At 39.4% G+C, this 15,841-nt stretch overlaps 1 protein-coding gene across 5 annotated transcripts in view; it reads left to right on the top strand.

The window, feature by feature from the left end:
- The window catches only part of NRP1 (neuropilin 1), a 114,149-nt gene extending 98,809 nt beyond the window's left edge, over positions 1 to 15,340 (top strand). For 2 of the 5 annotated variants that reach the window (XM_040068709.1, XM_040068537.1), the window contains exons 14-18: positions 3,947 to 4,078; positions 7,830 to 8,101; positions 8,596 to 8,689; positions 10,256 to 10,315; positions 11,568 to 15,340. In XM_040068709.1, coding sequence (XP_039924643.1) covers positions 3,947 to 4,078; positions 7,830 to 8,101; positions 8,596 to 8,689; positions 10,256 to 10,315; positions 11,568 to 11,857 — 848 coding nt within the window. In that variant the 3' untranslated portion in view covers positions 11,858 to 15,340. Of the gene's footprint in view, positions 1 to 3,946; positions 4,079 to 7,826; positions 8,102 to 8,595; positions 8,690 to 10,255; positions 10,316 to 11,567 lie in introns of all 5 variants that reach the window. The other 3 variants (XM_040068623.1, XM_040068460.1, XM_040068792.1) reach the window with 2 other exon arrangements.
- The last annotated feature ends 501 nt before the right edge of the window (positions 15,341 to 15,841 follow it).

Here is a 15,841-nt window from a genome sequence, read left to right as displayed (position 1 = left end):
CAAACACAAATCAGACCAAATATACTACTTTGAAGTGGTCCAAATTCTGTCTGTAATTTCCTATTTTAATGTTGATTTACCCTTTGGCAAGAGCATCTTAGAGAGCACTTTCATATCATCTTTAATGCCATCATGCTTCTTCTTGCCTCTTGTTGGAGGAGTTATAAAAATATGTCAAAGTCTGTGGGTCACGAAAGATTAATGGACTCGCAAGAAACTCACTCAACTAGATTTTCAAATTACTTTCTTGTTCATGTGCAGTAATGGTCCCAGCTGTGAGCAAGATGTGGTCAAAAAGTACAGCTGTTGGTTATTCTTTGAGAGGATAAATCTGTTTTAATTCAGTATCACGTACCCTACATTTTGAAAAAGGCATATGGGATTTCGTCACACCTCCCTCTCAGATTCTCATCTGAGCTGCTGCTGCTATTTGATTACATAATAGCTGGTTTTCTTTGTCCTCTCAATACACACAAACCCAGAGATCAATCACCTATTGGCAGGAGAATTATCCTAGCATGGGAATGGGCCAGCACTGCAGAGGGAGCCCAACAATAGCTACTCATCCCTTGTTTCCTTCCTTCCTCCGGAGCTGCCAAGCTATAGTTCGCGGACAAAGAAGAGGACACATTGCCTGTAGCTTGCTGTGAGCTACTGTATCAGCCCCCTGGGACCTTTAATAGAAGGGCTGAACTAGTCTGTCTTTTCTGGGGCAGATCCGTTGTCCATACTGAACCATAATGAACCTCTCCTGATGCTACAAGTGTCCATTATTAATTGGCTAGGAGGCCTATGTTTCCTTTTTTATGGGTCCCTGGGAGAAGCACTGGAAGAGACATAAGAATAGGCAATAAGAGATGGCATGTTTAAGAAGCTCATAAAATTAGAGCACTCTGAAATGCCTTGCCTTTGACCTTCAATCCCATTGCTATGATTGTCTAAGGAATATAGTAACACAATCACTTTTGAGAAAACAATAGGAACCTAGCAAGAAACAGCTAACTGCGTGCAGGTTAGTGGTCAAATTCTTCTCTATTTCAGTGGATTCTACTTCTGCGTGGAAAACAAGTTCATTTTTATTCTATACCATGCTCGCTCTGAGTCTGAAGCCAAGGAACACAGGCATGGCCAAAGCATATCAGACTTAGGCTCTTTGCCAATTTCCTGGACTATATATTTCAAATGAAAGTGTAAGAAAGTATTTATTAGATGGAGCTGTGAAATTTAGCTCTGTTTTGAAACTCTCCTTCTGATCCCAGTGTTCAGAACTGTCACCAGAGCATGAAGTAAAAGGCTTTTGTCACTTCCTGCACTTTAGAATTTACAATTAAATTCTGGATGTTTTCCTTATTCATGTCAGTGTCCATTTCTCTTTGAATTGTGTTCAATCTTCACAGCATTCAAGGAAGCAAGTACCACTCACATCATATGAGAATTTTTTTCCTTTGATCTACATTGGGCTTCAATGGATATCTCACATTACTTAGACTGTGAAATGGAGAAACCAGAATATTGTTCTGTTCTGAGTCTCTGGATTCATCACTCATTTACATACTTCTCCCATGTATTCTGCTATTTATTTTTATTCAGAGTTGAACAATACCCGTCCCATCAATGTCTTTGTGCTACGTGCTCATTTATGCTGTGTAGTATCTTCAGAAGGATGTGATCTATCTACCACTGTTCTCCTTTCTTGTGGTTTGAATACCACACAGGCTATCACTACTTTGCATGATATAATCCTTCGGGATTAATAAAATTAATTTTGTTCTACATTTTCTAAAACCTTTTCTAAAGTTCTGTCTCATGGCTCTGATGTCAAAGCCATGCAATATAGCTCTCCCTAGGCCTCCTTGACAATGAAAGGCTATTTTTCACAATCTTAAAACTCTTTAATTCATTGCAATGTCACTCTGTCTCTTTTAAAAACCCCCTTGATTTTCAGATGTCCCCTTTTGGGTAAGATGTCTTTGATCATGGCCCCATTGTCTAGAAAAAAATACCTCATATACTGAAGAAAGGGACATAATGGATTGCCTTTCTGCACTTATGTGTGCATAGGCTGAGTTCTGCTTCTTCAATATTTTGAGCCCAAAGAGAGATTATTCACCACAATCTGCTTTTTTCCTAGAAAGGGCTAGGATGCTCCAGGAAACATCTTTCCTCCACATTGAATTCCTGTGCCAAACATTATCTGTTAAATTCATTTGTTCCCAGCTAGGATGCTGCATTCGTGACAATGTGGAGTAGACCCCTCTGGAGGCCAGCAGGAGAGAGGGGGGAGGCAGACAGGATGGGGAGGATGAAAGAAAGGAGTGAAGAATGAGGGCTCAGTGCAGAGAGACACCACAGCACAGCCAAGGCACTGACAGGCGGAGCAGAGGGGCAGGAGCTGCCATAGGCTCAGATGTCTCTGCTGACAGAATGAAATTTTCTAGGGGCCAGAGGGGAGAGGGCACGGTGGCCGAAATGCAGGAATCCAGTGGGTTGAGAAAAATCTGTGTCTGGAAGCAAGAGCCTGCCAAACAAGGACACAGCAGGCAAGGAGAGAATGATAGATGGACCCTTTCTGTATCCATTCTGTCTCAAGCGTCTCACCTGAGGTTTTGTGTTGTTGAAATTATTATTCTAGTTTACTTTCCATTAAAATCAGGGGTTTGAGTTCAAAAGGCTTACCAGTCTTCCCTGGCAGCTTAGTACATGGAGGAGGTCTTTGCCTCTTCAGACTGGAAAAGCTCCACCTCAAAGGTCTGGCCAACTGCAGGTCTCAACACTCTTCCCATATTTCTTGTTATTTTCCCACAATAAACAAACACATTCTAAGGGTCACATTATCTTTCCTGTCTTTTTTTATTAATAAAGGGCAAGAAACACAATTCTTCCCCCACGGCCGATATTGATGGAGGCATAGAGTCCTTTGTTCTTAGTTCATACTTGCACAAAGCAACTCATTAAAGTAAACCTAAGTTATTCCTTTAATAAGGTGTGAGTCATGCCTGAGAAAATACTCCAAGATTTGGTCACATTGCTGTTGGGAGGGTATTGCTCTACTGGGATTTGTCACTGCCCAAGGTGAGATAAAAGTTCATACCAATGGGGTAGGAACCAAATGCTCAAAAGATTTCAAACTGCTTCTGAAAATAAAATGCAAAGGATTTATATGCTATCTTTCTTTAATCTTTCCATTGAAATTCCAAGTTCTATTGAAGAAAATAAGCTACTATGTATTAAACCTTTGGGCAGAATTGAAAAGAAGCTGAAAACAAGATATGATCTCATCCTGACCATAATACCAGACTTCCCTTATTTTATGCAGAGCTTGTTTTGAAGCTTTTTTTGAGTTCATTTGGCAATCAGCCACATTTGTCCATTTTCCCTCTCAATTTGTCCATTTCAATGCTGCCATCTTGTGGGCCTACCTAACTGTCTGGAAGATGCTGAAAAAAGTTCCTTATTGAAGCCAAGAACTGTAGACATCACCAGAAATCCTTTCCTGCCAAGAACATTCCATTAATGTCTCTAGTTGTTCTTATTTTTGTCCAAATCTTGTTGTGAGTTTCAAATTATGGCACTATTACGGTGCAAAGAGATATTGACAACCAGAAAATACTCCTGATAAGTAAACCAGAGCTTGCTTTATGAGTCTTACATGCTGCAATGTGGTTATCAGATAGTGTAGGCAAATCAGAAGAATTAATCTAACCACAGAGAAAAAAAATCACATAATACGGATCATAAAGACACAAGAAGTAACCACATCGTTTACAAAAAAAATAGTGATTTTTCATCTCTTTCCCAGGAGGGCTGTTCTTGCTATGGCTTCTCAGAGTTTCAAGAAGGAATGGTTCTGTTAATGTCAAATGTATGCATTTGTTTTGAAGTACAAAATCTGAATTATGCAATTAATAATCACATTTCATTCCCCCTTTTCCATCTTCCCTTGCAGAGCAGCCACTATACAACTGTGCCTTTGGTTGGGGATCCCAAAAGACTTTGTGCGACTGGGAGCATGACAACCAGGTGGATTTAAGGTGGGCAATCCTGACCAGCAAAACTGGGCCGATTCAAGACCACACAGGTAATCATGAGTTCATGATGTACTGCTTTACACAGGATGAGATTGTTCTGTTTAATACAAACATCTTCCAATATCACAGGAGAGTGAATTACACCTAAAATACATAAAGTCACAAAGATAGTTCTCTAGTAAACCTAATCCATTATAGGTAATCACAGCTGAAGGTAATTGTCCTTTCTGTTGGGGAATAAAGATTGTTTCTTGTCAGGAACTGAAGATACTCCCTTCCCCAGACTTGCTTTTGGGTAGTCATTACCTGGGTAGAAAAATACCTGAATAACCAAATATTTTGCAAATATCACTGACCAGCTAACACAGTCAGTCAGCTAATGACCTCACATTATTCCTGTTTGTAGTTACAGGGACTACCCACCACAGAAAAGTATTGTATGGAAGTGAAACTTCCCAGATGGGTGTATTACCACGCCCCTCTCCTTTCCAGCAGGAGCAGGAGGTTATAGCCATCCTCTGCTCACAAACAGTTTTTCAAGAAATATCACCTTGGGGAATTGATTGGTTTGTTTTGTAGTAACTAACTCATAGCTCAGCATAATTAGGCAATAAATTTGCTGCAGGCTAGTGGAGAAGGGAGGGCACTGTGTGACCTGCACAGCCTCTCACTTTAGTGTTCTTGCTTGCATATGTGCAGATTAATCAAATGGGTTGAGATGAATCCCCCTTCCCACTTCTGCTACCCTTTGCTTAATGAGAATGACAAGGAAATTAGACAAAATTGGACTTTTTAAATTCTGAGACACTTTCAATTGAATCTTAAGACAAGTACAGTAGTTTCAGGGGAAAAAAAAACTTGTAATACTTTGACTGTAAATGGCATTGTACAAATAAATGGCATCAAATTAACTAAATGCAGTTAGCTGAAGTGAAGGCTGTAATGGTGGAAAAATTGATGTAGAGTAAAGTGAAATGGCTCAGTAGGATCTGACATTGAAAGGAGGTTAAAAGCTATGTTAGCCAGAGACTGACAAAATCTAAAAGGCATGCATAAGTAAAGCTCTAATTAAGACAATGAAGACAGAGTTCCTGACCTGGCACTGCAATAATATTCTGAAAATGAGAGCTATCTGCACTTTTCCATCAAGGATTATAGAGAGAGAACCTGTCTTAAATAAGAAGATGAAGAAATTATATTCTTCAAATGAGATTTTGTTGTTTCCATTCGGCCCTGCTAGTACAGAAAACTTATTTATTCCATGAACTGTAGCTTTAGTAAATCTTACAGGCAGCCTCCTTTTCTTCTGCTGCACTTTCAATGTTTTCCAAAATTTTCATTGAACTCTAAGAGCACCTTCACCTGCCTGGTTTGTGACTCCCCTGCTGACAGGCACAGAGTGAGTGGGGTGGGTGTGAACGCAGACCATGAGCAGTCTGAATGGCCCTGATGTCCCAAGCAAGCCCTCAGCTGCACAATAAGGTCACCCTATGAATTGGGAGGACCACAATGAGCAACTCCCAGGCATATCTTTCTCTCAGACTCATGTGTAAAGATGAAAAAAATACACAGAAGTAATCTTCAACAGCAATTGCTTGAAGATGGCAGGATACACTGGATGTCACTTCAAATTATATATCTTGTGATGAAATCTGGGCAGCGTTAGGTCTTCCAATTCAGACAGCCATCCTAATGCTGTGATTATTTTCCTTTTTTCTTTCCTCTGGATTTCTCTGTTACCATTCTTTGATGAGATTTGCGCATGTTGTGCTGCTCTGCACAGAAGCAAAGTTGGAAAGGATGTATAGACATAAGCACTCCTGCTTAAGAAGCTGGACAAGACGTTATTGCAGAAAGACGTGGGGGGGGGGGGGGGGAAGGCTATTTATTTATTTATTTTTTTATTTTTATTTTATCATCATCTTCTCCTATAAAATGCTTCAACATGCATATTGAGCAGGATACCTCTACTGCTCACAGGAAGATCCAAACAAAAGAAAACACACTTGGCTCATGTTAGAAGAAATACATTTGTTTCTAATTTATTAGGTCCAGTTTAGGACCCAGGAGTGGGTTTAACCCACTTCTCTTCATTCCTGGTTCCCATCTCACTACTCTGACCTTCTTCTGCTTACCAGAGTAGCAATGCTCATCTTCCTGTCTTCATTGGTGCAGGACTTTACAATTGCAATCCAGCAAGTCTCAATTGTACACTATTTCACATGAAATTCAAGGCTGTTATGTATAGGCAAAGACCAACGCTGATAAAACACCACCCTTCCAAACGATCTTCTTTTCCTTCTCTTTAAGTGTTGGTATAAACAGATATTTATTTCAGCAATACTTGAGAAATAGTATTTCTTATTATTACTTTTACCCTTCCTACTCTCAATAGGATGATATCAATAAATGCTGACTCCCTCCTTTTGTGTGAGTGCATTGCACATGCAATCTATTCTTACACACACCAGGATGAACTTAGTGTTTTTCCACCGGTACTCTGCAAAGACACTGTTCAAAAGCTAACTGGAATGGATGCATGGCTGATGTAATTCAGAAGCACTTCTCTATAGTCAGTATCTTACTTAGCAATTTTCTGTTACCAAACTAATCACACTCCCACATGCTTCTCTTTTGTGCGATTAAGAAAGTAAGTTTCCAATTTAAGGGTATTAGGTGTTCAGATTTCAATGTGTATAAATCCATTATGCCCTTGAGAAAGTACCAGCTATAATCTTACTCTTTCAGGAAAGGACTCACAAATACATAGAGCGTAATATATTGTTACAAAAATCAAGGGCATAACTCTGACACCATCTGTGACAATGCTCAGCCTCTATTTGGGAACATTCTTTAAATCTCCGTTCCTGATACCTGATCATGGCTGTTCAAAGCCATTTCATCCTTCAATATTCTTTGCGTTCTAATCTTGCCCCTTGAGCACAGATTACTTCAAACAGAGATTTTTTTTTTTTAATAGTTCTTTGCACAATTAACATAGAGTAGGCCCCAGGGATTTCTCTTTAGCCTGCTGAACCAGGGCTGGCTGTTTTCAGGAGGTGCACACTGACATAATGCTCTCTCACCAAACATGCTTGTGCCTCCTTCCCTTAGCAAAAGCAAATGCCTTGTGTGTTTCACGTGGTGAGCACATTGTTAGGGTTCACTCTTGGCACAAAACATCCCAGTGAACAGCAGAGGAGATGGCCAGAAGAAAGTGTAGAATAAGAGAATTGCTTGGGCTGGACAGGACCTTTAAAAGTCATCTAATCCAACCTCCCTGCTGTGACCAGGAACATATTCAAGCCTGACCATGAATGTTTCTGGAGATGTGGTGTCTACTTCCTCTCTGGATAACCTGTGTCAATGATTCACCACCCACCAAATTTCTTCCTTATATCTAGTCTGAATCTACTTTCTTTTAATTTGAAACAATTACCCTTTAGGCTGTCACTGTGGGCCCTGCTAAAAAAGTTTGTCCTCATCCTTGTTAGAAGTCTCCTTTAGTGGCTGAAAGGCTCCCCAGAGCCTTCTCTTCTCCAGGCTGAATAACCCCAACTCTCAGCCTGTCCTCATAGGAGAGGTACTCCAGCCCTCTGATCAGCTTTGTGTCCCTCTTCTTAAAGCATATCAGCTTCCGTAGAGCTCCCAAAACAACGCCCTCTGACTCTCTTGTTTGTGATGCTTGACCCATCAGCATGGAAAGAAAGCAAAAGATCAGGGGGTGGTCAGGAATTCTTATGTTAACAAAGAAAATTAAAGCTGGTGGCTATTCCTAACACAGTCCTTCTGTCACAGTAGGAGATGGCAATTTCATTTACTCACAAGCTGATGAAACCCAGAAAGGCAAAGTGGCCCGACTGCTGAGCCCCGTGATTTACTCGCAGAACTCTGCCCACTGCATGACGTTCTGGTACCACATGTCCGGCGCACACGTCGGCACCCTGAAGATCAAACTGCGCTACCAAAAGCCTGATGAATATGACCAGGTGCTGTGGACCCTGAGCGGGCACCAGGCAAACTACTGGAAGGAAGGACGTGTTCTTCTTCACAAGTCTGTGAAACACTACCAGGTGAGCTTGGCTGTTCCTCGCTGAACTGCCACGGCCAAGGCCAGCAACACCTTGCTGGTCGTGTTTTATACACCATAGTAAAAGATGTCACTGAAGGATTTATGTAGACAATATTACACCTACAGATGAGGTATGCTTGCTGTGACTAATAATAGTGAAATATTTCATGGTATCTCAGATTACTGTGAGACAAGCACTTTCTTATCAGAGGCCAAATAAATACTTTATAAATCATTTATCATCAGTCACAAAACTGCCTCTTTGCTACAGTTTTGCTGATGTAAAAGTCTTTCATAAAGTCATGAGAGTACATAATTTACATTTGCCTGTGTAAGTTCATAAAGGCAGGCAATGCAAATTTTCAGGCCACGATTGAAGCACAAGTGTGACATCATGGAAAGTGAAGATGTGTGTTAACAACTAATTAAGAAATCCTGACTGCTGCAGTTGTATACGAACATGAAAAAAATGTGAACACTATCTTGTTTTTCCAGGTGGTTATTGAGGGAGAAATTGGAAAAGGAACTGGAGGAATTGCTGTGGATGATATTAAAATTGACAATCACATAGCGCAAGAGGATTGCCGAAGTAAGTGTGACAAGCCAGAACGTAAAGAATTCTCATCCGAAACCTTGCTTATTTTGTTTTAGTAACTGGTTTTATCTGTGAAAAAGGAATAGATAATTATTAGCTATGTTTCCACTGAAAATGTCCTGATTCAGCCCATAGTTTTATTCATAGTAAGTGCCATTAGTGTCACCTTGGTATGGCAGCAGTCTAGATCAGAATTGGCATCCTACCAACATGGATCACAGCATAATCACATTCTCACATCTCTCCCTGTATTTCATATCATTGCCCTCTTTAAATTTCTCTGTTTTTCCTATTGCGGGTCTCCGTTTTAACTGATGCACAAAATCCAATTTTATTTCTTCACCCTTTTCAGATCCCTTTCTACAAAGCATTCTTGATTTTTTTTAAAGGACCATATCAAACCCTTACAGGATAAGCAAATAGGGTGAAAAGGCCCCTGCCCTGTCCTCTGCTGTCCTGTCATTCTGAGTTTGCTGTGCCTCATTTGCTGTAGTCATCAGCTCCCAGACATGTGGGACGCAAAGCAACGTTAGGACATGGCGTTTCCCATATCTGAGCCAGGCTATTCCTGAGATGCTCTTTGAGCCCTTTTATTCCTGGCCAGTCTTGAGTTATTCCAGTCACTGATATCATATGCACATTGCATACGGCACGTAATTTGGCAGCAGCAGCCCCAGATAAACACAAGCAACAGAACGCTGTCCTTCATAGCAGAGATGAAGCAATTACTTTTATATAGAAGAGGGAATAGAAATGAGAACTCTTAGCGTTAAGAAGATAAATTTATTCTGTGCGAGTTAACAATACAACTAGGAGCAATAATAGAGGGTGTTCCTCACCTTTTGTAGCTAACATCCTTTTGAGGGTAACATGATAGTCTTCAGCTATGTGGTAATTTCACTGCAGGATGAGGAAACTTTTTTTACCATGTGGTCCAACCCCTGGGGTTCATCAAATGCCACCAGAGTGGCAGTTGGCAGGAAGGGGAGGCAGGATGCACTGCTTAGTCCTCCTGCAGTGTTCCCAGTGCCAAGAGAGGTGCTGAGACCACAGTGACTGTATTTAATTGACTCCAGCATGAGAAAGGGAAATAACTTCTTTCCTACCTCCATGTTTTGGTTGTTCAAACCAAATGTTAAGCAAAGATTCTGCCTGAGGGAGCTAAACCCAAAAGCTCAGTCTGAAATCCAAACACAAGTGCAGTCAGTGAAACTATTCCTGTGATTAACTATGCCTATGCTGATGAAGTGTTATGGAATTGGGCGCCAAAATTGTAAATACAGTGAACGAGATGCTAATTCATCACACTGATTTCTTTTTCCCAGGTATGGAAAACCCCTGCTGATAACTAAAACTGTGCCAAGACTGGGTGGAGAGGAGTTTTTTAACCTTTCTTTTTTTCCTCCATTAATTTTCAGAGCCCATTTTAATGAACAGCTCTGTCAAGCCGCCATAATGATGCTCTGACACAGGAAAATCTGCTGCACCGTTATTGCCAGCATGATAGTCAATCAGTGTTTGTAACCCTAATAATCAATGTCAATTCTTTTGCTTCATTAGAATCAACTGATGTGGAGAATGAAATAGATGAAGAAGAAGACCCAGAAAGTAATCAAACAGGTAAAAATTATGTTATTTTTTTAAAAGGGAATGAATTTTAATGTGTATTTTAATGTGAATTTTTGCATTCTATTTATTTATTTATTGATTTGTTCTCTAACTGCATATTGTATTAAGGTGTTTGATATTTCTGGATGAGATGATAAGAAGACTTACATTTATTTGAAGGTTGTAATAGTTCTATTCTTCCATGTCATATGGACATATGTACTTTTTATTATTTGTACCTATATCAAACATTTCAAATTTCATATACCTGATTTGTTATATTATATTAATATATAAGAAAGCAAATTATAGCCCCTCAGTGTTTTGTTATTTAGAAAGCTTTTCCACATCTGAAGAAAGCACTATCATTATATCTTACAATTTATGACTTGTACTGTGCCTCAGTAATTAGGCTCAAAACTCTCCAGGTTAAATGTTTTACAGACCTGGCTGAAAATGCCATTTTATGACCAGTCTAGCAAAGCATTATCATTTCCAATTATGATAATGGTAAATGGATCATTAAATGGATCGTAATTGTCATATTGTTCCAATAATAAAATATACTTGCATTTTTCAGGCAATGAGCTTAATTTTTTTTCTGTAACAGTCAACAGGATTGCTATAATTGATTTCAGTGAATGAGAGTGAGTTTGTCCAAAAAGACTTTTGGCATTTCCAGCAACCATTACAGGGTTTGCTGCTTTTGGGTCATTTTCATAAACTAAAAAAGTTGAGGGGAAACATTATGACATCCAGTGAATATTTTACATGAGAGGGCAGAGTGCTCTTCTGTGTCTGTTCTGTCACTATCTGCACTTCAAGATCCAATCCTGAAGTCATTGAAGTAGAAATAAAATGCCTGGATATTCCCAACCAATGTTTAAGGCTCTAACCTCTCACACTGAGCTGAGTAAGATTTCATTAACATTTTTGAGCTATATACTGCAACATGGCAAAATATAATCAAAAGGCCTCGTTATTCACTCCCAAGGTGCCCACTTAATCCAAGGCAGAACCAGAGCTCTACTAACAGGCAGCAGATTTAAAGATTGGAGGGGAGTCTGAAATAATCCACAGCTATTTGGGCCACATTACAGTTTTCAGCTATTTATGACCACCTTGAAGAAGGTATATTTTAAAATTACAGAAAAAACTTACTTTAAAAAAAAAATTGATGATCTTCTCAAAATTTCCAATTCATTAGACAAAGCTCTAACTAGGATCAGTTCTGAAAACTTTGCAATTCATTATTCAATTCCAGGGTTTACACCTCCATACCGTACAGGTGACGACTATGATGACAACATCTCCAGGAAGCCAGGCAATGTCCTGAAGACCCTAGATCCAATCCTCATTACCATCATAGCCATGAGCGCACTCGGGGTGCTTTTAGGAGCCATCTGTGGAGTTGTTCTGTACTGTGCCTGTTGGCACAATGGGATGTCGGAGAGGAACTTGTCTGCACTGGAGAATTATAACTTTGAACTGGTCGATGGCGTAAAACTGAAAAAAGATAAACTAAACACACAGAATTCATACTCAGAAGCATGAAAGCATAAAGCAACTGGAGAAGTCAGAGAATTGGGATGGAAGGACATAGCTCGGTCGTGCTGGGGAACTGTTGATCTTTTACTGTACAGGCTGAAAAGTGCATTGATGACACTGAGCCAAGCTTTTCTCAGGAGCTTCAATGAGTGTGTAACTGATGAACATGGAAAACAATCTGTGTTAACAACCTGAATCATGTACAGTCTGCTTTTTCTGTTGGTTTTATTTGAAATAATCGAATGCTGGTGTTGAGACCAAGTATGATTGACTTATAGTTCATTTTGTCTTTCTTTCTCTCCCTCTCTTTTGTTTTCCGTTAATGGATAACTTTGTTTTTACTGTGCAAAATCCAAGATGCTGTCACAAAATGTATTCAGTGGGGTCCTTTGGATGGACATGCTGTCTGTAGCTCAGTGCCCAGAAAATATTGGAGTAACAGCAATTTAGTGGACTTCTGCACCTGTATTTGTGTATAATTGCTCGTGTTGTGCATAGGCAAAGAAGGGTTAGGATGTTTTTGAAAGTACTGCTGCATCAGTACCGATATAGCGTGTCAGCTCTGTTTACAAAGCAATACAGTCAAATTTTATTGATGTTTTTCAGTGTTGTACTAAATTTTGTGCTTGTGAACTCCATAAAAGAGTATGTGCCATCATCAGACACAACTGGTAACCAAGTGTACTGCCTAAAAACTAAACAAAAAAAGTCCTTGGCACTGGCTAGTGTATGTCCTCTCAAGTGCCTTTTTGTTTGTACTGCTTCTCATTGTGTTAACATTAACAAAAACTTCTCTGCAGTTACGCCCTTGTCTTTAATCATATTCTGATGGCTCACTGACTAAAAGAAAAGTATATTTTAGTGTAAGAAAACAGCCTCAGCCAAGGCAAGGGCTAATCAGATTTGACAACCTGGCTTGATTATTCTGCTTTCTGTATTTCAAGTTCATGTCTCTTGACTCTTTTGTATAAAGCTGCAATATCCCCTTTTATTGTTCTTTCATATAGAATGTATTTTCAAATGTAAAATCTCTCTCCCTTTCTCTTCTCTTTCTCTCTCTCTCTCTCTTTGTCTCTCTGAGTAGGTTGCATAAGCATTTGCCATTGCCAAGGAAAGAAAACTTCAGCTTTAACTTGCTGGTAATGGCAAAGGATTTTATTAGAGTTTGTGTTTAAAAATAAGGGAAAATTCTTAACTTTATCCTCCAAAGTCGAACTTTGGGTTTCTTCTTAACAGCATAAAGTGACAGTATCTTTTTTCCTGATGTCATGAAACTTGTCTTTTATCCTGAAGAGCTTGCCTGTTAATTACACTGGGGAAAATTCTTCCCTTACAGAAAAGATTGCCTTTAAAACGAGAAACTTTCCTCCTCTTGCCCCTACCTGAACTCAGAGTTCTGTTCTGTCAGTAACCATGTATTTTCATGCTAATCAATGCTAATTGGTCTTACAAGTGGGTACTGAGGGCAGAATGAAATCTCACAATGTATGTCGGGTATGTTCTTACCATCATGTTATATCCAACTGGCATTTCATACCAGGAGGTTTCTGTTTGACCACAAGTGCAGACAGTGACCAATGCAGTGAACTGAGTACTCTAAGCTGTCAGAAAAATGTGCTGGACAATGATATGGCAATTTTTAAAAATATTTTAGGGTAATATACTATTGGTCAAATAATATTCAACAGCCTATGCAGCTGGTCCAACAGGGTACAAAGAAACAAAGAGCATGTTTCCCAGGGGGGTCCATACGAGGCAGCGAGGGAGCAGAGGGGACACTCCCCTCCTGCAGGTGCAAGGGGAGCCCCTGGGTTTCTGCAGTGACCTGCACACAGCACAGCCATAACTGAGGGGCAGCTTCAACCTTCCCCTGGGTATCCACCAACCAGCAGAGAAAACCAGTGCAAACATGGGGAAAGGAACATCCTACCAAGTGTGGAGCTCATGTTTTTCCCTGCTGAATTTCCTGAGTAGAGTCAGGGAAGTGATTGGGACTTTCTGAGTTAGTCTTTTCCAAAATTGCTTTTGTAGAAGAGCAATGAAATATCCTGTCCAGGATTAGGATTAAAGAAGGGCTAATTCAGCCTTGAATTATTTGGAGCAACAGAATCCACCCCTATTTATACACCAAATGTTTTGAAGTGTGTAATTTCACCACTATGAACTGTAAAATAGAAAAATATGTAGAAAATCCACTAGTAACCCAGAAATTGAAGAAAAAGGAGGGAGACAGTAGGTGAAAATGAGATTCAAAGTTGAAAATATTTTAAAGGAAGACCCGATAGAAAAAACCAATATGGATAGTTGCTACTTCAGAGGGGTCCTAAAGACGACGGCTATCAGGAAAACCCAAACACCCACTTCAGGGCATCAAACCTTAGATTAATGGAAGAGCTACCTCCCCAGCCTCTCAACCTTGGGTCCTCCAAAAGGTGAGACAATGCACCTAAAGCCTGAAAGTTTTGCCTCAAAGTTAGTCCATGAGATATCCAAAGCAACAGACTCACTTTGTCAGAGGTAGAATTTTCATTGGTTTCTAACACTGTAATTTGACCATAATGGCATTGCACCAGCTAGTTAATTAACCCAAAGAAGAAAAGGATTTTTCAAAACTATTTTCAGCACACCACCACTGTGTGAGTCAGGAATTAAGGATCTATTCTCCTTGGCTGAAAAAACTTCTAGTCCACTAACTTGACTAAAAGTTACATGCTTGTATCGCCTTGAAGAGAAAATCCCATTGGGGAGCCCAAGCCAAAAACCTTTTGAAATATTCCCACTGATTTCAATAGATTCAGGACCAGTTCTGGGTCTTGATCTATTTGAACAGAAAAGCTGGTAGTTAGTGGGTTTTTTCCTTCTTTTAACATACTGAGAATAGTGAACCTAAAAAAGAATTTATCTCCTTTGTGGTCTTCAGACATTACTATGATAAGGAGGATCTGGCACTGAAGATTTGATTTCTCTGATGGTAATAGAATTAAAGTTGCCCTTCAATAAAGGAAAAATGATACTGCAACTTTACATTGAAAAGTATCTTGCACTGATAAATATATTTAAAAAAATATATGTTTATAAAGTTATTAATTTGTAAAGGCAGTGTTACAAAATGTTCAGTTTATATTGTTTTAGATTGTTTCATAATTTTTAAAGTGTAAAATAACATATTTTTTTCTTTATTGAAAAACTATAAAAATCTTCTGTAGTAAAATGATTTCATTTTACTGGTATATTATTGCTTCATGTTTTGTACCATCATAAAACTTTGTGCAAATTTTTTTTACAGAAATTTTTATTTTCTATGACAATATGACACTTGTAAATTGTTGTTTCAAAATGAACAGCGAAGCCTTAACTTTAAATGACATTTGTATTCTCAGACACTGAGTAGCATAAAAAAACCACATAGAACTGAACTGTAACTTAAATTTCCAAACTATGACTACTACATTCCAAAGAAACAGTTGAATTAAACATTTTCATAAAATATCCCACAGCTGATGTATTTTATTATACTAAAATGGATTGGTATTATTAAATGGATGGTTTTATTTGGCATCTTGCAACAGGCACAGTTTTTCAATCACAATTATATTTGTTAGTAGGCAGCTCCATCAGACACCTTGGTGGGCTTGTTCATTTTTTAGGATAGAGGAATTCGTCTTTGCCTGACCTGTTATCTTTCCTTGCTGAAAACCTCCCACAACCTGTTTTTTAGCCAAACAGCTGGGATTTAAGAGGACAAATTTGCCCGCACTGACCCTTGCCATGGGCCGCTCAATGTAACACCTTGTGCAGGTGTTACACCCCCTTGGGCTGGGGTGAGATTTACTGCTGAGTACTGCCCATTTTTGATGTGTTACTCCACTAAGTCTCTGCTCTTGCAAATTTTCAGGGGAGTGACCAGGACTTACTCGGCCATGGACAAATTTCCCAAGGCAGAGCACATGCTGATGATTGGAGCAAATGCAGCCAGGATAGCCTATTGGG

This window comes from Hirundo rustica, chromosome 1 (genome assembly GCF_015227805.2).
Source record: "Hirundo rustica isolate bHirRus1 chromosome 1, bHirRus1.pri.v3, whole genome shotgun sequence".
NCBI classification, from domain to species: domain Eukaryota; kingdom Metazoa; phylum Chordata; class Aves; order Passeriformes; family Hirundinidae; genus Hirundo; species Hirundo rustica.
The sequence above is the reverse complement of the archived record's forward strand: the minus strand, read 5'-3'. Positions and strand labels throughout refer to the sequence as shown.